At 37.8% G+C, this 21,579-nt stretch overlaps 2 protein-coding genes across 6 annotated transcripts; both read left to right on the top strand.

Annotated features, from left to right (window-relative positions):
• The first annotated feature begins 85 nt into the window (after positions 1-85).
• Positions 86-12,063, top strand: hyal2b (hyaluronidase 2b). Of its 4 annotated transcripts, none has more exons than XM_057846633.1 (4): positions 86-158; positions 667-742; positions 4,904-5,862; positions 9,082-12,063. In XM_057846633.1, exons 3-4 carry the CDS (start codon positions 4,933-4,935, stop codon positions 9,556-9,558), a joined length of 1,407 nt encoding a protein of 468 aa, XP_057702616.1. In that variant the 5' UTR covers positions 86-158; positions 667-742; positions 4,904-4,932; the 3' UTR covers positions 9,559-12,063. The 4 variants fall into 4 exon arrangements, with proteins under 4 accessions (XP_057702616.1, XP_057702617.1, XP_057702618.1 ...); XM_057846634.1 differs by lacking the exon at positions 86-158 and adding an exon at positions 181-419 and having other exon boundaries at positions 589-742; XM_057846635.1 differs by lacking the exon at positions 86-158 and adding an exon at positions 401-419.
• A 255-nt stretch (positions 12,064-12,318) lies between these two features.
• Positions 12,319-19,960, top strand: abhd14a (abhydrolase domain containing 14A). Of its 2 annotated transcripts, none has more exons than XM_057846120.1 (5): positions 12,319-12,553; positions 13,207-13,481; positions 14,833-14,948; positions 16,135-16,370; positions 18,701-19,957. In XM_057846120.1, exons 2-5 carry the CDS (start codon positions 13,225-13,227, stop codon positions 18,881-18,883), a joined length of 792 nt encoding a protein of 263 aa, XP_057702103.1. In that variant the 5' UTR covers positions 12,319-12,553; positions 13,207-13,224; the 3' UTR covers positions 18,884-19,957. The 2 variants fall into 2 exon arrangements, with proteins under 2 accessions (XP_057702103.1, XP_057702104.1); XM_057846121.1 differs by having other exon boundaries at positions 12,549-12,649; positions 18,701-19,960.
• The last annotated feature ends 1,619 nt before the right edge of the window (positions 19,961-21,579 follow it).

The following is a 21,579-nucleotide window of genomic DNA, read 5'->3' as shown; positions in this document are numbered from 1 at the left end:
ATAAACAACAAAAAAATTGAACTAAAACCAAATCCTATGTTCTCAACCTCCACTGGTGATTAAAATCTGATCCACCTGCAAAGGAAATTGCAAGGGCAAACAATTTTCTTGAGGACAGGGTTGAGTACGTGCTGAAGGAGAGGAACAGATCAGTGAAGGTCCTTAATGTCTTTTTTTCCATGGGAAAAAATGTTTCCTGTAAAGCTATTCAATATTGGTAACTTTAAAGGATAAAGAGATAAATATAGGCTCTACTGAAATCTAGCCCAATTTTATTGCAGTTTCAAAATGGCTGATAATGAACTTTTCCCGCATGCATTTGTCTACATAAGCGGAAATAACAAATTATTACAAGCAGATTTACCCCACAAACTGTCCAGTAATCATAGTCGACATTAAAGCTTGGCTCATCTCTTTTGGTAAGATTCAAAATATTTGAAAGGCTTGATGATTAATATAATATTTTGAAAATCAAAATTCCAAAGCAGGTGATACCCAACTCACCAGACTTATTGAATAATATTGTAGGCACTCAACTTTCAAGTCCCTTTGTGATGCTATGTTTCTTTCTGATTCATCTTTACAAAGTCAAACAGAGGTGGAGTCTTCTGGATATTTAAATGGGTTGAGTGCATGTTACAACTCATAATCAATTCAACCCTTTAGTGGCGAAGACTAAGGTGACTAGAAGAACTGCTCCAAGGATTGCACAAGTGTATTGCATTTTTTTCCTGACTGGGAGGTAAGCATTTAAGATTATTTATTTATTTATTTATTTATTTATTTATTTTTGTGGGTGAAATTAGTTTTGTATTTACTATGAAAAAATCTGCTTTGGTGCTTTTAAAAATATGCATCTCATTAGGCACGAAAGGTGAATGCTTGTATACTCTTACAAATAGAAGGCAAGGGACATTTTGATATCGCATAAAAGAGGTGGAAAGATAGGAGATGTGAGAAATTATTGATTTTTTTTTTTAACATAATCAGTAAATGAAGTAAATATTTTTAAACAACTATAAGTCAACTGTTTTATGTTAAGCACTTTGGGATATTTGAGGCTGGGTAAATGTTCTTAGAGTATTTAGTTTGCTATATAAAAGTACTGTTGTTTACTATATAGTACACCTATATGAAGTTTAGTATTTTCCATTTTATTCGACTGAAATACGATCACGTTTAAACACAAATGACCAGTAAGCATAAAAATAAAATACCAAAGCAGCTGTTCAGTGTAGGAACGGTTGAACAGCTGTTTTTGTATTTTTTTTTCCGTGACCGGAAGTTCTTTCAGTGAACACCATCAATTTGGGGGGAAAACCATTGAATTTGTAGGGGAGTCTTGGAGAAACGCTGAATCAATAATTGGTCAAATATTATTTACCTGAGTATGAAATGCATTGTACAACGTAAATTATATAAAGTATGTTAACAAAAAAGTGTTAGCGTGTAACATGCAGAGGAAAGGACCGTTATGTTTTATATTATCAACTTGGAAACCCTGTCATTTCAAACAAAATGAGCAACGCGGTCGTTTCAATAGATAGCATATATATAACGCTAGATGGTTTAAGGCTGAGTTGGTTTGGCAGCGTAAATGAGTGGCGGCCTTTTTCCGTCGGATGGAAGTTTTCTTCCTCCTGATTAAATGTTATGATTTTTATGTATGAAATAAATTCACAGCTCAAGATATTGCATTCTATCTGGTTGTTTTGTAGCTGTTATACATTTCCCAGTAAATATTGATGATGTTAAAAAAAAAAAAAAAAAACGAAATAAAAAATGTTGAAGTGTAGGTACAATATATGTGTTCAAGCTGGGGCTTTCTAATGTTTTAGTGTTTGAATGCGTGCTAATTCTGGCACGTTATTTTTGAAACACGCTGTTAGCCCCGACGCAAAATGGCAGACAAGTGACGACACCATTTCCATTGGTTTACAGCGCGGACATAATGTCTAGGCTTTATATGTGATATCAACAGTCATCCCCTTCATTCCTGCTGCGGGTGTCTGAGTCCAAAGTGTGACTTTTATTTTAATGACCAGCATGCACTAAGTAATTATGAGGACTGTATTTCACATGGCTTGTCCGTGGAAAAGAAATTTATCAGTCGGTGAGTAGAAGGAACTTGATAAGGTCTGTCAAGAAAAGAGGACGTTACCATTATATGTTGAGCCAACTCAGCACATTTGTAAGACAGAGCTTGAAACTCATTGTGTCGATGGTCAATTCAGTCACAAGTAACGTAACTGTCAAATAAATCCATATTTGGTAGAGAGATGTTCTTTGAATGTTATTTTTTTAAGAGTCTTAAATCCAAGTGTCAAACGACGGGCCGCTACTAAACGTGTCGTCTAGAGGCTACTCTAATGATTAACATTGGTACATCTGTGAAATTATGACACGTTATTTTAATTTGGACACATTATTTTTTTTCTTTACAGGCCAATAAATTGAATTAATTAAATTGAACTGCTTCATAGTATTAAAAAAAAAGTCAACAATTTTAAATACTTGTCAGAGCATCTCTTTTAATATATTACAGTGAACCCCCGGTATTTGCGGGAAATGAGAACGGAGCCCGGCCACAATTTACCAAACTACGTGAGGAGAAGAAAATGATCCTTTAAAAGTATTTTTAAAAATGCCTTTAAAAATGATTTAACCATAATTTCACTATGTCCAGAACACCTGTGAAGAGGTTAGTTGCCTTTGAAGCCCTTATAAACATATCGTCCAGTATTTTACAACAATAGAGGAGAAAAATATATTCATTAGAACCAAAAAAGTTTCCCATACAAAAACTTACAGGGTTCCTGCAGGTCCTTAAAAAGTCTTAAAATTAGATCCGTATATCAAGGTCTTAAAATGTCTCAAATTTATTGGAAAATTGCAGTAGGGATTACATTTCAAAATGACGCGTTTAATTCTAGGGTTGTGACCAAAATCTTCCATTTGAATAGTGTTAGCTCACTAGCTGTCATTGAGGGCGCTAGACATCCAATTCATTTTGACTGGATTGGACGTCTAGCGCCGTCAATGGCACTGAAATGGGAGGATTCACAGCCAGTATTTTGTGGGCATTTACAGGTCACGTTCTGTTCATTTTAGGGCATTTACAGGTGACTTCCTGTTGATTCCGACTCACTGTCTATTCATTTGGGGACATTTGGAGTCGCGTCGTTTTTAGTAAGCCAAAATCAACAGGAAGAAATCCATAAATGAATCCAAAATGAACAGGAAATCCCCCTAAATAAACAGGAAGTAACAAAAAATCAACAGGAAATGATGTCAAATGCCCCAAAATCAACGCGTTGCCAGGCATGGGCTGCCACTGACAGCCATAGACATCCAACCTGTTTGATGTGGGAGGGGCGGCAGCGAATGATTCCCTGCCATACTACTACAAGTAATAAACTCATTCCAGTTCACAGCAGAATGATAAAAATAGCTTGTTTTTCAGTTTATTAGTCGAATGGTAGTAGAATGATTTCCTGATAATTGTTGTATTGCCATATCGTGAGATTGTTATCGTGAGCCTTGTATTGCAAATTGTATTGTATCATGAGGTACACAGAGGTTCCCACCCCTAGTGCAAAGTCTGCAAAAAGACTTTCAGTAGGGACAATGGGAGTCAAAGCTGTCGAGTTGCACATGAAAGGAGGAAAAAGACCAGTTACAGTGAAATAAAATTATATTTTCTATTTTATCAGAAATTGTTGCGTCATGTTTTGGCATTAAATTATATTTTTAAGGTCTTAAAAATGTCTTAAAGGGAACCTTTGACTTAAGACTTGTAGGCTCTAATAAGCCACAATTGTTCTCTTTTACTAAATTATGTTATTGGAAACACATAAAATATTGCCGTTGATTTAAAAATCTGTAATATTTAGTACATTTTTTGACGTACTGAGGGCACCATGTTTTAAGCGCGCAATGGACGGTCGTGGTGATGACGTAGATTACTGTCACTCGACTAATACTACCGGGTTACTGCAATTCCTTATATGCGGCGTGACCACCAACACATGCCCTCGTTGGTTAAAAGCGGCGAGTACTTACTATTTGTATTGAGTCTTTTATTACCTTTTCATTGCCTCAAAATACTTTTTGAATATGTTCCCCTCTAATACTTTTAAGCATTGTGTTTTCTTGTGGTAGTTTTAAAGCAGATTGTTGATCTGTTGACCACCTTAGTCACTTAGCATATTTAAACCACCCTTATTTGATATTACTACGTTTACTGTAAGTGTTATCCTAAGGCATCTTTAGGTTGTTCTGTCTTTATGCATCTAAACAAAACAAGCTGAAAGCGCACTGTAGTGCTTTGGGTGTCAAATTCACCTCTTGTTGGAAATTTCGCCGGTGTAGCACATTTTGGCAGACCACCATTTTTTTCCCCTAGTCTCGTCTCATCCAGTCTTCCCTGTTCATTTTGCTTTTGCTGCTCGTTTTGTGAAATATCGACAGTGCTGTCATGTTCATTAATATTCTTCTCGAGTTCAAATTGAAAGGGTTGAACAGATGACATGTTTATGTCGCTAGAGTCGTACTCTGGAAGGTTGGCAGCGTAACCATGTGACGTCACCGCCCTGCGACGTCAACAACAATGGCGACCTACTAGTTAAACAAATTTTACAAATTGTATAAAAACAAAAACATCGAGGGGTTTCAATATTAAATTATTTTAACTCATAATAATGTTTTAACTTTTATCTTTTTATATATCCGTGGCTCCCTTAAGAATTAAATTTTACTTTTTAAACAGTGCAAAAACCATGAACTAAATTGGTAATAAAGTGATTTTGCAAATAGTGAACTACGATAATGTAGGGGTCCACTATATTGTTTATTTAGCTCTGGACAAAAAGTGCTGTTGATAATTGAAATATCGTTTTGGCAGAGTCACAGGAGAAAAGGTGAGTGTTGGCCATGGATGCTGTCTGGCTGCGCTGCTTGATCCTGACCGTAATACCAATATGGATGGGTTCGTGTGTCACACAACTAAAGCAAACAAGATGGCCTTTATATTCCCAGACACCAGTCCTCCTGGTTTGGAATGCCCCCACGCAGGACTGTGCCCCAAGGCACGGGGTCACTTTACCCTTGGACCAGTTTGATATCGTGGCTTCGCCTAATGAGGGCTTTGTCCGACAAAACTTGACCATATTCTACAAGGAGCGCCTTGGCCTCTACCCTTATTACAAGCGAGATGGCATTGCGGTAAATGGAGGCCTTCCACAGCTTGCCAGCCTCGCTGAACACTATGAGAAAATGCCAGAAGGCGTACAGAAATACATCCGGGAGCCAGCGGCCAAAGGTTTGGCTGTTATTGACTGGGAAGAATGGCGCCCGCTGTGGATCAGGAACTGGGATTCCAAAGACATCTATCGAAGAAAATCCAAAGAGATGGTTCTCAAAAAGAACCCAACATGGAGCCAAGACCAAGCTGCAAAAGTGGCCCAGCAGGAGTTTGAGCTCTCTGCACGTAAATTTATGCTGGAGACACTGAAACTTGCAAAAAGTTTGAGGCCCAATCAACTATGGGGCTTTTACTTGTTTCCAGATTGTTACAACCATGACTACAGAAACGGCCTGAAGAACTACACAGGTCGCTGTCCCACGCTGGAGGTGTACCGTAACGACCAGCTTAATTGGCTGTGGATGGAGTGCACTGCACTTTTCCCCTCCATATACATGGGATCTGTGCTGCGCTCCACACATTATGGCCGCCTCTTCGTGCGCAACAGGGTAAAGGAGGCCATGCGCCTGGCATCTGTTGGGAATGGATCAGCTCGGCCAGTTTTCGTCTACACTCAACCTACGTACATCAATGAGATGGAACTGGAACGACTCACTGAGGTGAGTTGGGCTACGATGCATCACAGTCTAAAGTACTAAAGGTTGGGCTCACATGTCACTCAGGTGTGCACAGTCATAAAGCCTTAGTAAACTGTCAAGAGTACTGACAATAAAACATTTGAACACTCTTGTACAATACAAATACGAAAAGGAGTTAACAAATATTTACCAGTGTTTGGAAATGTCCATGTTTTACATTAGAAAAATCCCATGACAAATGACTAAAATAAAGGGCCATTTACACGGTGACGCTACAACGCCAAGACGCAATGAATGTGTTGAGGAATGGCCTCGCCTTGATACGGTGACGGCAAAAACGGTAGGTGAAGACACAAAATTTAAGATTCTGGACTCAAAATCAGAACAATTTGATTGCAGGACTTGATCCGCAACCATATGAATGGAACACTTGCTCCAATAATGTCAGCACTTGGACACGTCACTCTGGGCATGCGCAGTCACTGCTACTAAACATTCAAAACAGCGGAACGTTGGCTTTAATTTACTGTATAATATTTTTAATTTGAATTTATTTTATGTTCGCGTTTTTGTGCCTTTTGAAGCAAAAGAAAAAAACGTGTGGACGCTTGCTTTGAGTGGGCAGATAAGTTGTCTTCCGGGCTGAGGAGGTAGTTGTCAAGGAAGTGCATCATTGGCTGTTGCCTTGTAAAACCGCACTGCCCTCTAGGGGCGGGCATGAATACTACATCATCTTCACACAGAATTGCGACATCTTTCGAACAGAGACGGAACCAAGATGGAACCATGTAAATGTAATCATGAAATGGGTCGTGCTCTGTTTTTGTTGGAGCGTCACCATGTAAACGGCCCCCATATGTCACAAAAAGTACTGGGCAGACATAGTAAAATAATACGGATGTCCACGATCAGATCATGTGTTCGGAAATTGTGATGACCGGGGTATTTTTCAGAGGATCAGGATCGCGTGAAAAGGTTCGGGTTTTTTAATTTTTTTTTTAAGAAGGGCTAAAAACTAACAAAGTAATCCAGAAATACAATGGCATTACCAAAAGAAACAAAAATATATATGTTTTATCCTCTGCAACACTCCCAGAAAAAGCGAGATAATTTATGTCAGCGTCGCAATTTCATTGTTTTCCCGCAAGACGGACGCACGGCGGATTTTCTTGTAAGAGAAATCAATATGGGTCCCAAGAAGGTTAGTGCAGTATTGGAAAAAGGTGACGCTTACCATTGAAATTAAGATGGGTCCCAAGAAGGTTAGTGCAGTATTGGAAAAAGGTGACGCTTACCATCGAAATTAAGATTGAAATGATAGAAAAATATGAGCGTGGTGAGCACGTCCATGAACTGCCTCGACAATCCGGCCGTAGAATGTCTACGATCTCGACGGTCCTTCTCCGACCTCCGTTCGCCAGTCTTTATAAGTTAAGGTGACAATTATTATTGTGGTAACATAGCCAAAAAATCATCAACTTCGTCAGGTTTTTAATCATTTATTTCAGAACTTGTGGAAAACAACTTGGCTACTGTCTGCTGTAGCTGACACCAACAACATATAAAAAAGTAAAAACTACCGCACCTCTCTGCCTGTCATCAGTCACGCGGTGCATTCAGAAACTGCATGAAAAACATGACCGCCGCATTAGAAACCGATTTGTTACATTAACATTATTGGTATTATTTTTTATATTATTATTCCAATTTGTATTTATAATATGCTTGTTTTGCTATGTGTAATTGCTATTTGTGATTGTTCCAGCAGTATTTATTAGGGTTTAGTGTAGGTTTTGGGGCTGTGGAATGAATTCATTGAAATATAATGTATTCTTATGGGAAAATCCCGCTCAATATACGACCACTTGGACTTAAAAACAAGGTCCTGGAACGAATTAAATTCGTATGTCGAAGTACCACTGTATGTAACTTGACCTGTTAAGATTGTTTCATTATAAAATCACATTGATTACTGTAAACATTACCACCGAATGCTGCGAACTCTTCAGATAATTTCTAGTTCTTGTACAATCCATGACATGTTTTGAAGCTGACTTGAACAGGATAACTTATAAAACTTTTAGTCATGATTTAAAATATAGTTTGTGGCATTTTCAATACAACTCGCATGTGTCCTGTGATTGACAAGCCCTATAGAAAATTTATGTACAGTACATATAGTGTATCACAAAAGTGAGTACACTCCTCGCATTTCTGCAGATATTTAAGTATGTCTTTTCATGGGACAACACTGACAAAATGAAAAGTAGTCTGTGTGCAGCTTATGTAATAGTTAATTTATTTTCCCCTCAAAATAACTCAGAATATAGCTATCAATATCCAAACCCCTGGCAACAAAAGTGAGTACACCCCATAGAAACTACATACATCCCTAAATGTCCAAAAACGAGTACTGTTTGTCATTTTCCCTCCACAATGTCATGTGACTCGTTACAGGAGTACTGTCAGCAGTGCTGCAGAGATGCAGAGTGCTCAGACCATACGCCGCACTCTACAACAATTTGGTCGCCAAGGAGGAAGCTTCATCTGAAGATGCAAGAAAGCTCGCAAACAGTTTGCTGAAGACATGTCAACAAAGCACATGGATTACTGGAACCATGTCCTATGATCTGATGAGACGGGCGGGCTTTCTTGTGTACCATCTTCAGAAGAGGCTTCCTCCTGGGGTGACAGCCATGTGCACTAATTTGATGTAGAGTGCGGCGTATGGTCTGAGCACTAACAGGCTGACCCCCCGCCTCTTTAATCTCTGCAGCAATGCTGACAGCACTCCTGTAACGAGTCACATGACATTTTGGAGAGAAAAAGACTAGCAGTGCTCATTTTTGGACATTTAGGGATGTACGTAGTTTCTATGGGGTGTACTCACTTTTGTTGCCAGGGGTTTAGATATTAATGGCTATATTTAGAGTTATTTTGAGGGGAAAATAATCTCTATTAAACTGTATAAGCTGCACACAGACTACTCTTCATTGTGTCAAAGTGTCATTTTGTCAGTGTTGTCCCATGAAAGATATACTTAAATATCTGCAGAAATGCGAGGGGTGTAATCACTTTTTTAATACACAATCTTTTTCAGTTGTAAGTTTGTTTTCAGTGCTTTAAGGGCATTAAAAATCTGACTTTCCACTGGGTTTGCACTGTGTTCTACTAGACCAATTCCCATGTTCATAGTTTTAACTAGCTAATGTCTGACCTGTGTGTGGCTGTGCTTCACAGATGGATCTGGTGTCCACCATTGGTGAGAGTGTAGCACTGGGAGTGGCAGGAGTCATCTTCTGGGGGGACTCTTCCTACTCGAGTGACAGCAGCTGTTTGGCCCTGAAAGACTATCTCAGTGGAACACTGGGCCGCTACCTGCTCAACGTGTCCACAGCGGCAGAGGAGTGCAGTCGGGCGCGGTGCAACCTGCACGGCCGCTGCCTGCGCAGTCAGCCGGACAGCAACACATACTTGCATCTCAGCGCGTCCACACACAGCATCAGCAGGCAGGACGGCCGCCTGAAAGTGCGCGGCAAGCCTGGCGAACCCGAGCTGACTCTTTTCCGTCAACACTTTCAGTGCCAGTGCTACACTGGCTACCAAGGGGAGGCTTGCGCTCTTAGAGCTCATGGGCATGGTATAGCCCATTCTGCTTTCGCATCATGGCTACTTAGCCTCTTACTTCCACTGGGATTCCTCATTCTGCTGCAGTAACGATATGAAGCAACCTTAGATTTAGTTCTTCAAATGAATGCTCAACAATAATAGTTCAGAATCATCTGTTGCTCACATCTCAAGAGTTGTCAGATTTTCCCAAACATGGTCTTTATTTTCATTCACCCCTCCAGCATCCGCCTGTCAGTTGTGCGAGTGTGAGTTTAGGCATCACGAAAAACTTTCAATTTGCGGACAGTATTCAGCACTCTTTAGTTTGGCAACTGCTGTAAATTGCTCAAATTCCATACGTTCATCTCAGGCCAAATGCTCCATACTGTCCTTGACCTCCAAATGAACCTAAAGTACATGCATGCTTGACCACAGTGTGTTTGTTAGACTTGTTCTTTTGAGGTTTTCTTCCTTCATACTGAGAACATTTTTTTCAAGTTTTATTCCTGTTCATACATCTATTTCTCAATCACTTTATATAGATTCCAAACATTTCATCATTCTACAAGGTGCTAAACTATTACAAATGATACATTTTTTACAGTATTATATATATTAGTGTTATACTTTTAAAAATTATTTAATTGTACATAAACAGATCTGCATTTTCACTTTTGTACGGACCACCGACCAAAAGTTTGGGGTCTCCCAGACGTCTTTTATTTATCAAATGAGTTGCAAGATAAATGGAAAATGCAATCAAGACATTGACAATGCTAGAAAGTATTTTTATTTTAAATAACAATCAACGCATCTCAACTCCATTGATGTGTTGTCACAGCAGCTTGACCGTATAGCAAGCAAAAAATTTCCAGTTTATGGATAGGGTAGAAGCTTCTGGAAGCCTGGGGTGAAATTTTTCCAGATTTCCTCAACAAATGCACAGCTAGAATGCCAATAGTCTACAATGCTGTAATTGCTGCAAATATAGCATTCTAAGCCGAAAGCAAAACCCTTGTCAGTGTCTTGACAATATTCTCTATTCATTTTGTTTCCTGAGTTTCCATGGAAAGCAAAAGATTGTCCAGTTGACGGACCCCAAAGTTTTGACTGGTAGTGGCAAACCCCCTTTGCTCACTTATTTTCCTGCCACAGCCAACATTTCTGAGAATTATTATTATATTTTTTTTTTAACTGCAGTACGTAGCTTCCTGTGCTCCTATAAACTGGAATTCTGGATTACAACCAGCTGTCACTTAGAAAAAATGATTTAAATTATTCCTATACCCAATTTATCCACCCAGAGACTTTAGGTTGTTTTTCTCGATTTTGAGGGACAGCTTGTTTTGAAAAAGATTGATAAAGCTGGGACAAGTTGAAATAGTGTGTGAATATTTTATTCTACTAAAATGCAAAAAGTTGCCTTTCACAAACGGAGGACAAAGGGATGCACATGGCCTGTTCCTGAGTAAATGGGTCATTTGTTGACCGTCATTTTCTGTGCTCCAGTCGGGAATGTCGCCGGTCGACACAATATGTTGGCGATTAAATTCGCAAAGATACAGCAAGATTTTAGAAGAGCTGCTTGAGTACTGTTACGTAGTCCTCTGGTGATTGTCATGGCTTGAGATTTTTTATTTTTTAACTTATAACATGCACAAAATGCAGCTTTAAATATAGCTTGATCATGACATGGGTTTAAAACATATGTGCTTTTGATCATTAATAATTCCAAACAATTTGGCTCTCCCCGAACTGTTATGACTGAGAAGTGAGTTTGTAGTAAAGAGTTTCATGTTTTTTTTTTTGTTTTTTTTTTTTATTGCAGTATTATTCGAAACCCATTTGTGCATAGTGTCTTGTCAGAGTTCATATGCCTTTGAGTTTTTTATGGGTAAAATATTTGGACGTGGTGAGGAAATGTAGAATCCATGAAGCCTATTGATGATTTATATTGGTATAGCCTTTAATGTAAAGCCATGATAATTTAGATTCCAGTCTTGCAACCTCAAGTCTTGCTTTAAAAAAAAAAAAAAAAAAAAAAAGATTAGAATCTCGTTGAAAACCCTGTTATTAACTAAATTCAGTACAGATATAATTTGGGCTCAAGTCCATGTTTCCTGTCTGAGTTCTTGCTAATACAAATGTGATGACAGCGACTACTGAAGCTTCATCATCATACTATATTCAGTACTTTTATTTAGTAGCTGGAGCTAGCTGGACCATTTATAAATTCTGTAGAGTTCTGTATTCTCAATGCCAATGGGCAAAAGTGTGTTAGTCTCTTAAATTTGTTTGGGTAAAAGAAATACTGTATACATGTAATTTTGCAACAATGTTTACAATGCCACAAACATGATGTAATTCTGCACTTTTAACACGTTTTGTATTGAGAAAGAGGCTGCTACGTACAATGTGTAACGTGCATTGTAATGTTTTTCATTTGGTAATGACTTTGTTTTGAGGGGTGTTTGCAACAGTAATTGTACTTAGAAAACTGATTTTCCAGTTCGATGCCAAACCAGCAAAAGTTTTGATTATATGTTTTAATTCAGTATCTTTAATTTTCTCATATCATCAGGTACTTTTTTAAAATAAACATTAAAACGCATTTGAATGTAAGTTTTACTTTGTTCTGTGATTCATTTAGGATTTCAGTTCAAAAGCATAGTGATTATGGAAGCATTTAGCTTTTTTTTTTTAATTTAATTTTATTTTTTAAAAACATTTTCTACACAAAGCGAAACATTATTGGTAATGCACAAGTACACAAAATACATTTTTAATACAGTATAATACATTGATATTAGGCAGTATATATTCCGGAAATGACGTTCCTCACTATGCGGTTTGTTGTGTGCACCGCGTAATTTCGTCCGTCTAGCAACCGTGTAACGGACCAGCATTTTAACATGACGCGTATTCCACAGCTAATTTACATTTGCCGTCGTTCGTACAAGAAAGAAGCAATAACAAATGCATTTATCGTACATACAAAACTTTATTTACTGTGCAAGACGTAGTTTCCAACATCACAAGGTGCATGTCGAGTGTCTGCGAGCTGCACTGTTTTTCCTCCCTCGTTCTTGCATAGAATACTAAGGTAATCAATGTCAAGCTTATTTTATAAACGGCTTACAATAACCCGAGTAGCTAGGATCAGGAGACATGACGATAAAGAAGACCACGGCGTTTTTTCGTATGTGAGAATGTCCAACGGTGTCTTCTCTGTTTCGATATGTTATTCAGATTCTTGGAATTCTTCATTATGTAGCATGGCTGGCTAATATCAATCAATTATTTCACAAAACGTTGAAATGTCTAGAGGTTTTAATTTGACAATAGTATAATGGTAGTAATTTGCAATGGTGTAGTGGTGGTGGTGCGTCATACTTGGGGCTTGCCTAAATTGTGTTTGCTTTATTTAACAACATGAGGTTACTCGTGCTGATGGTGTGTTACACCACTGCAAACTAAAACCACCATGGATGACACCATCAGTGTATTACTGTCTTTGTAAAGGCGGAATTTCTTGATACATACACTGCATTGAAGAGTGGTCAAGTGTCCCTCATGAATTATCTATTGTGTTAACCACATTCTGCAGTGCACCATTCTCATAAAGCATTTGCTGTGGGAGAGAGGGTTGGCATTCTCCTAAATATTTATGAATGACATCAAAATGTTTTGCTGTTCTTACAGATTACATACATTTGGATTGATCTATTGATGTGCAATTCTCCCTGATTTTTCCAGGCCGTACTCCTTTAAGAAATGAATTTCCTGCGTAACCGTTTGGTGGTCCTGGGCATGGTGTTGTTGGCCACCTTACTACTTTACTTGCTACTTCCGGCCATACGTCAAGGCAGCATGGAACCATCCCTCAACGTACAAAGACTTTTGGCCACTTCCCCACCTCCGCTTCCCAATGTCAATGTTTCAGTTCGCACAGGACAGCTGCCCGGGGACCCACCGCTCTTTTTCCGAGAAGCTTTACCAATTGACAGAGCTGGACGCCAGATTCTCCCCAGGTGAGTTCATACTCGCATAGTTGAGCAGCAACATCCATAGTATTTAGCTACCTCTCAATTAAAGCTTCAACTCTCACCACACCATCCTGCTCTCCCGACTAGAATCTCTACAGGTCATTGGCACTCCACTTTCCTGGTTCCGCTCGTACCTCACCGACCGACAATAATTCATCAGCATTAACAACTGCACGTCCCCTGCTGTTTCCCTTTCAAAGGTGTCCCCCTAACTTCAGTTCTTGGCCCCTTCCTCTTTATTCTTTACCTCCTCCCCCTTGGTCAGATCATCTGTAAATTTGGACAGCAATTTCACTGCTATGCCGACGACATCTAAATCTACATCTCCACAAATACCATCTCACACAGGACCAAATCTACACTTCACAACTGCCTCAGTGAAATCAATTCCTGAATGCAAGCAAACTATCTTCAACTTAACAGTAACAAATCGGACATAATCATCATTGACCCTGCAGCTCACATCAAAGACAGTCAATTTTCCCTTACCATCAACAACAGCATCCTCCCTCTCTCAACACACTCCCACAACCTAGGTATCATTTTCGACAATAAACTAAGATTTGACCAGCACATCAACCACATCACCTGAACTGCCTTCCACCTTAAGAAAATAGCCCGTTTTCGCTCCTCCCTCACCTTCTCTACTGTTGAAACCCTCAGCCATGCATTCATCACCTCTAGACTTGATTACTCTAACAGCATTCTTTGCAGTTCTCCATCTAAATTCCTCAATAAACTACAATATATCCAGAACTCCGCTGCATGCCTTCTCACCCGTACCCCCTATAGGAATCACATTACCCCCGTCCTCCACAAACTGCACTTGCTTCCCATCTCACACAAGATACAGTTCAAAATCATTCTTATCACAACATACAAAGCACTCAATAACTTAGCCCCTCTTCACCTCACAGACCTTTTCTGTCCCCACAACCCTCCACGTCACCTCCACTCATATAATGGAAACCTTCTCGCACTGCCCCGACAAATAACACACCAAACTTGGGGGGACAGAGCCTTCTCCGTTGCTGCCCCTTCTCTTTGGAACTCACTCCCTAAATCCATCCACACCTGTCCAGACCTTCCTACATTCAAAAAATTGTTAAAAACGCACCTTTTTAAGCTGGCTTTTAATTTATAATTCTTTTCGCCATTGCTTTGTACTGCTCCCGTTGTGTGCGCCTTTTCTTTGTTTCAACTGTAAAGCGTCTTTGAGCATCGGTAAAAGCGCACTATAAAAAAAATAATATTATTATTATTATTATTAAAATGAGACATATTCACGTAATCAGAGTGTGCTTCTGAGATGTAATGTCTTTGTATCTAATTGCAGGTTGCAAGTGGTGCTTCTGCATGGCCAGGCCTTCACATCGAAAACCTGGGAAGAACTTGGTACCATGGCCCTTCTTGCGACAAATGGATACCAGGCCCTAGCCATGGACCTACCGGGTAAAGTATTAATACACTAGTCAATGTTGTTAATCTTACTTTAAAAAAGTAATTAGTTACAGTTACAAATTACTTCTCCCAAAAAGTAATTGAGTTAGCAACTCCGTTACCTCATTGTAAGAGTAATTAGTTACTCAGCAAAGTAACTGATGTTACTTGTCTTGTTCTACACGTTATTACATTATACATTCTATAACATCTTTTACATCAAATATATATAATTTATATAATATATATAATATATATAATTTTATCATAAAAAAAAACATTGGGCACACTTTTTTTTTTGTTTAAATTTCATCTATATAACAGTGTAACGGTATACAACCTTTAACATTTGAATACTGTGCGAAATGAGTTACCCATGAGTAGATGAAGCTTGCCACGCTAAATGCTAACGCTAACAAGAACGCGAATATTATGCTCACGCTTCGAGCCACATAGTGAATAATCATTGCGTTTGCAAAGCCGTCACCACCCCCTTCTCTCCTCCCCCCTCCCGCTCTTCGCTCTCCGGGAAAGCTGTGACAAAATCGGACAACTCGCGTTGCATTTAACCAAATTGTAGTAACGCGTCCTTTCGAATCCTCAGTGAAGGTAACCGTTGCAAAGATGGGAAAACTAATTAATTAGAATACTCACTACTGAAAAAAAAAAATGACACCGTTACAAACGCTGTCATACTCTAACACCGTTATCAACAACACTGACAATAGTCAAGATTAGAGAAGAAATATCACTTGAAATACACATATTTGTAATCAATATTTCACACAAAAAAAGATGTTTTTTTTGTGGGTTGTGTTTGTGTGTTATTTCTCTTTCTCATCGAATACAAAAAAATATTATGTTTTAAATGAAAAGACTGACTTCTGTCAATAGGGAATTGTTAATTCTTTACATGCCTATACATTTCTAATGCTTAGTTTGAATAAATTAATTGTGATGGTAGATCACTAATTAGAACAGTACAAAACTCAAACAATCTTGCCAATTCAATGTAAAGTTATTACAATATAACCTAGGAGTGATATAACACTTGTGTTGCGAGTCATCTGTTCAGCTATGTGCAGTGTGCCCTCTTGTGGTTACACATTTTGTGATTGTGAGATGGGTAAAAGTTTTTAAAATGTATATATTATTCTGTGTGTTTGGAATCTGTCGCTTAATAAATACCTTTGTTCAGGTTATGGCAAGTCACCGGAATCTGAGGCGGTGAAGACGGATCAGAGTCGAGTGGACCTGCTTTCCAGGTTTATGGAGTCATTGGGTGTGAGGGCCCCAGTGCTTGTGAGCCCTTCCATGAGCGGGCATTACTCCATCCCATTCCTCATGAAGAACAGCGCACAACTGCGAGGCTTTGTCCCAGTAGCACCCGTTGGTACCCGCAGTTACACTCCACAACAGTATCAGAATATCCAGGTGAGGGGAAAATGCAAATTCTATTCATATCTATAAACGTTTTTTGATTGAAGTAATGTAATTTTGCGTTTGGACCACATTTTGGGTTGGACATTTGTGTCTATTATTCAATCAAAAAATAAGCTGCTTTAAACAAAAAAAAAAATATTTTCAAAAGAAAAATCACTTCAATCAAAAAATTTTAAAAATTCAATCGTAGAAAAAAAGGTTTGAATGTGAAAAAATATTTGAGACTCAGATATTCGCATTTAAACACTTCATTTTTTCATTGAAACTGTTTTCTTTGAATCCTTTTTGTGTTTGAGCCAATATATGGGTAGGACATTTGTGTATAAATCATTCAATCCCAATAAAAGTTGCTTTAATCAGAAAAGTATTTGTAATCAAAGAAAAAAATAATTTGCAAAAATATTTTTTGGGAAAATATTTTTTTTATTTGAAATATATATATATATTTTTTTTATTAAAGTGTTACTTTTTTTGAAAAGCAAAAAGTTTTAAACTTTTTTTTTTCTTTTAAAGTGGAAAAAGTTTTGAACGCACTTTTTTTGAAGTGGAAAAAGTTTTGAAGGCACTTTTTTCGAATAAATCATTTTGACACAAAGATTCAACTTCAACGCTACTTCCGACATGTTTGAGTGGCAGGTGACTACGCCAATGGCATAAAAGTATGAAGCAAGAATAATGGCCACCAGGGCTCCATCCAGCTATCAGACTCTGCTGGAGTTTTTTTCTACGATTGAATTTTTTTTGTTTTTTTTGATTGAAGTGATTTTTCTTTTGAAAATATGTATTTTTTTGTTTGAAGCAACTTATTTTTGATTGAATAATAAAGACACAAATGTCCTAGCCAAAATGTGGTCCAAATGCAAAATTACATGACTTCAATCAAAAATGTTGTTTCAGTCAAAAAAACTTGACTAGTAGTTTTCATAGTTTTCAAATATGTTTTTCTACAGTTTCAAATTTATTTTTGCATTCAAACACATTTTTTTTGATTGAAGTGACTTTTTCTTCGATTGAAAATATATATTTTGATTGAAGCAATTTTTTTTGGATTGAATAATAAAGACACAAATCTACCTCCACAGAACTACCGCAGAATTTATTGAACAACGCCGGCCATACTGCTTGATAATCCCATCCAGCATACACAAACAAAATCATGGGGAAGCCCTAAATGTGTCGATTTAACAAACCTTGGCCCCAACAACCCAGCTAGTTATGTGCCGGTATGAGATTTTGACGGTATGATAACTTTAAGCCAAAATATCACGGTTTCACGGTATTGCAATTACAATTCTAAAAATTGTTGCTTTGAGATGTCTGGGTTTAAAAAAAAAAAAATCAATTGAACAAGATTTTTGTTTTTCAAAACATATTAGCAAATTGGAACATAAGTATAATGTTAAGTTAAAATGACAAAAAAAAAAAAAAATTGAAATTTTCTAAATAAAATTAAAAATGAAAATGAAATGAAAAAAATAAGTGCAGTCCTTTAGATGCGCCCAAACCCACAGCCACAGCTCAACATTATTACCATCAGAACAAAAATAATTGAATTATTTTTTATTAAAAGCACGTGTGTATGACTCGTATCATGTTTACTTTATACACACACTCTTTCATAACACGGTTGCCAGAGAGAAAAAAAAAAACACGTTTTACCACCGCTAGACACACTAAACACGCTGGAGTTAACTCATAGCTGGTGGGAAATGTTCATGACATTGTTTACTAACATTTAATTTTGTATTAATGCGAAATCATATTGGAGGCATTGCCTCCTCGGCAGCCTCCCTCCGCAAACATGTTTTACATGTCGGTTGGCTTTCCTCCTCTAAGCCGCGGCTGTCTTTTCTGTAGCCGAAGTATTCCCATACCAGCGATTTCTTTTTCTTCGATAGGGGAAAAAGTTAAGGAATTTCACCTCCTCCAGCCCTTGTGTAGCACAGCTGACTTACTGACACTGAGCAACAACCCGTGGGGGAGGGTTGAGCCTTGTGGCTGCCAGCGAGGGATTTCTCCCTGCATTTTTGGGACATAAAAAATAGCTAATACCTTAGGGACAGTATGACGGAAAATTTTTCCGGTTTTGAAACCTTGACATTTTCATACCTTGAAACCATAAATCGGCACATGTCTAAACCCAGCACAAGTAGTATACCCGCCAATGCCAGGCCATACTGCTACTTCAATCATAATTATTCTGTTAGAAACAAATATTTATTATATTAATATATGTCATCAATGTGGGTATCAATACAATGTGAATGCCAAGCTAACCGAATGGATTCTGATTTTGACACTTGCTATAATGTACTTTTTAGACTCCAACTCTCATTGTGTTCGGGTCCCTCGATACTAATCTGGGCGCCCAGTCCCACAAGAACCTAGCCCAGCTTCCTCATCACACTGTGCTTAAATTGGAAGGCGCTCGCCACGCATGCTACATGGACAAACCCGGAGCCTTTCACCAAGGCCTCATCGACTTTCTCGGCAAACTCAAGTGACATGTGCTGCAGTTAAGATGGACAGGAAAAAATAAGGGTATAGATTTGAATTTGCTCAGTGTGTATTTAGTAACATTGCTTGAGCAAAATATTGTTACAAACTGTTATTGTCATGAGACAATAACTAAAACAATAAAGTATATAAAGCTAAAACTGAAGTAAAGTAAGATCAGAATACTGATAATGTACCGTATTTATAATTTATTCATCTTCATTGTGCAATAAGCCCACACATGTACAGTCGTGTAATATTTCTCTTTGCATGCAAAAAATAATAGTTTGCAACAGCGTTGCCCTTTTTGTTGGTGGCACGGGTGTTCAGATGATTGCTGTAAATTGTGCAAAATGTAGCAAAAAACAGGTGCATGTGCTGGAAAAAAGCTTTTGGTCACTTCATTTCAACTGTTCCAGCTGAGTTCAGATGCTCCATAATGGAAAAAGAAAGTTCATGTTTAAAACACATTTATGGATATGACAATAATAAAGTAAATATCTACATATTTGCATCATGTTTCAATGTTATTGAGCATGTATGTGTCTTATACCTCATTACATCGAAAATGACATTTTTTTTTTTTTTTTATTGCACTCATGTAAAGCCACGGGTTTTAATGCTTAGTTTGCAATCACTCACTTCCTCAAAGCTTTCTTTTGTCTTCTATCACAAGAGACAACATAGACATTAATAAACGTTATGACGCTAATTGTCTCAGTCATTACTGTGAAGGGCCTGAAGATGATGAGATGGTGAAGAAGGTGTGGTTGTAAATGGCTGGATGAATAATTGACAGCAATTTTCCTCTCAAACAGCACTTTCTATCTAACAAGGTTGTCATTCCGCAAGTGTCAGCAAAGACATTTTACTGGAAACTAATCGTCAAATCGCAACGTAGTCCAGGGTTTAGGGTTATTCATTGAAAAATACCCCTTATGTAGCAAAAAATTTTAACTAAAAATTTTGCAGCAGCTCTGGCAGCTATAATTTTGATACTTATGGGGCTAGATTTCATGAGCAGGTCTGTAAATACAATAAAAATTAGTGGATTTTATTTACGGTATTTATTTAATAAACACTTTGAGGTGCTACAGTTTTTGGAATCGTGCTGAGTTAGCAGACGAGATTTGATGTATTTTCTCTTCAAGAGCATTGGAAATATAATCAAAAGCTTTAACAAGACACAGAGTGCTATGACACTGGGTCACAGGACCTCAAACTGATGAAGATGACAGATTTCAAACTCATGAGAGAACTGGTTAATGTGCAGAAAATGACAGTGCAGATCCATTCCATCGAAATCACCTAAATTTTAATCAGCGGATCAAAATATCTCCATTAAAATGATAAAGGTAATATTGATAGTTTATTAATCAACATTACAATTGAATAAAATTGTTTGATGTTTGTTAGATGCTTTTTTTTTTTTTTTAACCATTTTCCCAAACTTTTTGTGCACTCTCATTGACACAGTGTCTATCATCAAGGTCAGTAAATAGGTAAAATAATTCTCTGCTTAGAAATTAAGCATATACTGGTTTCGGTACCAGCAAAGCCCTTAACAAAACACAACAAATCCAGCAGAACCGTGTTTAATTTGTTGTATCTTGGTACTGGTCTTGACTGTATATAAATCAGCATGTGCTGGATTTCTTCGCAGTTTATTACTTTGGTTCATTATATTAAAACACACCAGGACACCATATAATCCTGGGTTCCGAATTGCATTATTAGTGCATCAGATAAGTATTTATTAAGGTCCACTAATATGGTAGCAACCACCATAGTGACCTGTAAAATTGTAGGCCCAAAGGTTGTATTGAAGAAACATTAAATGCTCTAAAAATGTTGTAAAATAATACATCTAAATTTTACTTCTTTTTTTTTTTTTATTTGAAAAAACATCACTTTAAATTAACATGTGTTGTACAGAAATGTGATTTTTTTGTTGTTGTTGTATTAAGAAAAAAAAAAAAAAGCCGTCATTAAAGATTACATGGGAACGTATGGTACTTAAAAGTTAAGAAGTTAAACTGCAATAATAAATGAATAAATACAAATAAAACGTACATGAAAACTAAAATGTGTACTGTGCTTGGTTTGTCAAAATCCAAACATGTAGTGTGCGAAGGTACAAGGTTAATAGCAGGGGCTTTACCAGGGGTTGGCAGTGCCCACCCACGGACATGCTCTGCCCACCCAAAGAAAACTGGATGTAGTACTAATGGCAGTCTGGGCACTGCGTATGGTATCCCATTCATATAGTACTGATGTGTTCTAAGTTTTAACACCTTTGCGTTGTTACCTCCTCTTTCACTTAAAAAAAGAAGAAGAAAAAAAATGAAATGAAATGAAATAAAATGAATTGACCGCGACCCTCGTGAGGAAAAGCGGCAAGGAAAATGAATGAATGAAATGAAATGTTGGTTTTGTTCCTAGGGGCCACTAAACACATTTACGCAGATTTTGATTTTTTTTTTTTTTTTTTTTTTTGACCTTTCATCAAAGTTTTAACCAGTGTTCACCTGGCTGTTGAGTTTGGTGAGTTTTGAAGCATTCTGAGGGGGTCGAAGTAGGGCTCAAAGGCGGGACAAAGAATGACTGCTAGGGGGCGCTACATAGTGTATTTGGAATTTGTCTTTACACGGTAACAAAGATTGCACCTGTCTTGACCTGCCTGGCATTCTAGCAAGCATTCTAA

This window comes from Corythoichthys intestinalis, chromosome 9 (assembly GCF_030265065.1).
Source record: "Corythoichthys intestinalis isolate RoL2023-P3 chromosome 9, ASM3026506v1, whole genome shotgun sequence".
Lineage (NCBI taxonomy): Eukaryota > Metazoa > Chordata > Actinopteri > Syngnathiformes > Syngnathidae > Corythoichthys > Corythoichthys intestinalis.
The sequence above is the reverse complement of the archived record's forward strand: the minus strand, read 5'-3'. Positions and strand labels throughout refer to the sequence as shown.

Excerpts from the sequence above, each read along its gene's own strand:
- hyal2b (XM_057846633.1), top strand. The coding sequence starts at position 4,933 with ATGGATGCTGTCTGGCTGCGCTGCTTGATCCTGACCGTAATACCAATA. Across the intron at positions 5,863-9,081 it reads AACTGGAACGACTCACTGAG|ATGGATCTGGTGTCCACCAT; the intron begins GTGAGTTGGGCT and ends TGTGCTTCACAG.
- abhd14a (XM_057846121.1), top strand. The coding sequence starts at position 13,225 with ATGAATTTCCTGCGTAACCGTTTGGTGGTCCTGGGCATGGTGTTGTTG. Across the intron at positions 13,482-14,832 it reads GGACGCCAGATTCTCCCCAG|GTTGCAAGTGGTGCTTCTGC; the intron begins GTGAGTTCATAC and ends ATCTAATTGCAG. Across the intron at positions 14,949-16,134 it reads CCTAGCCATGGACCTACCGG|GTTATGGCAAGTCACCGGAA; the intron begins GTAAAGTATTAA and ends ACCTTTGTTCAG.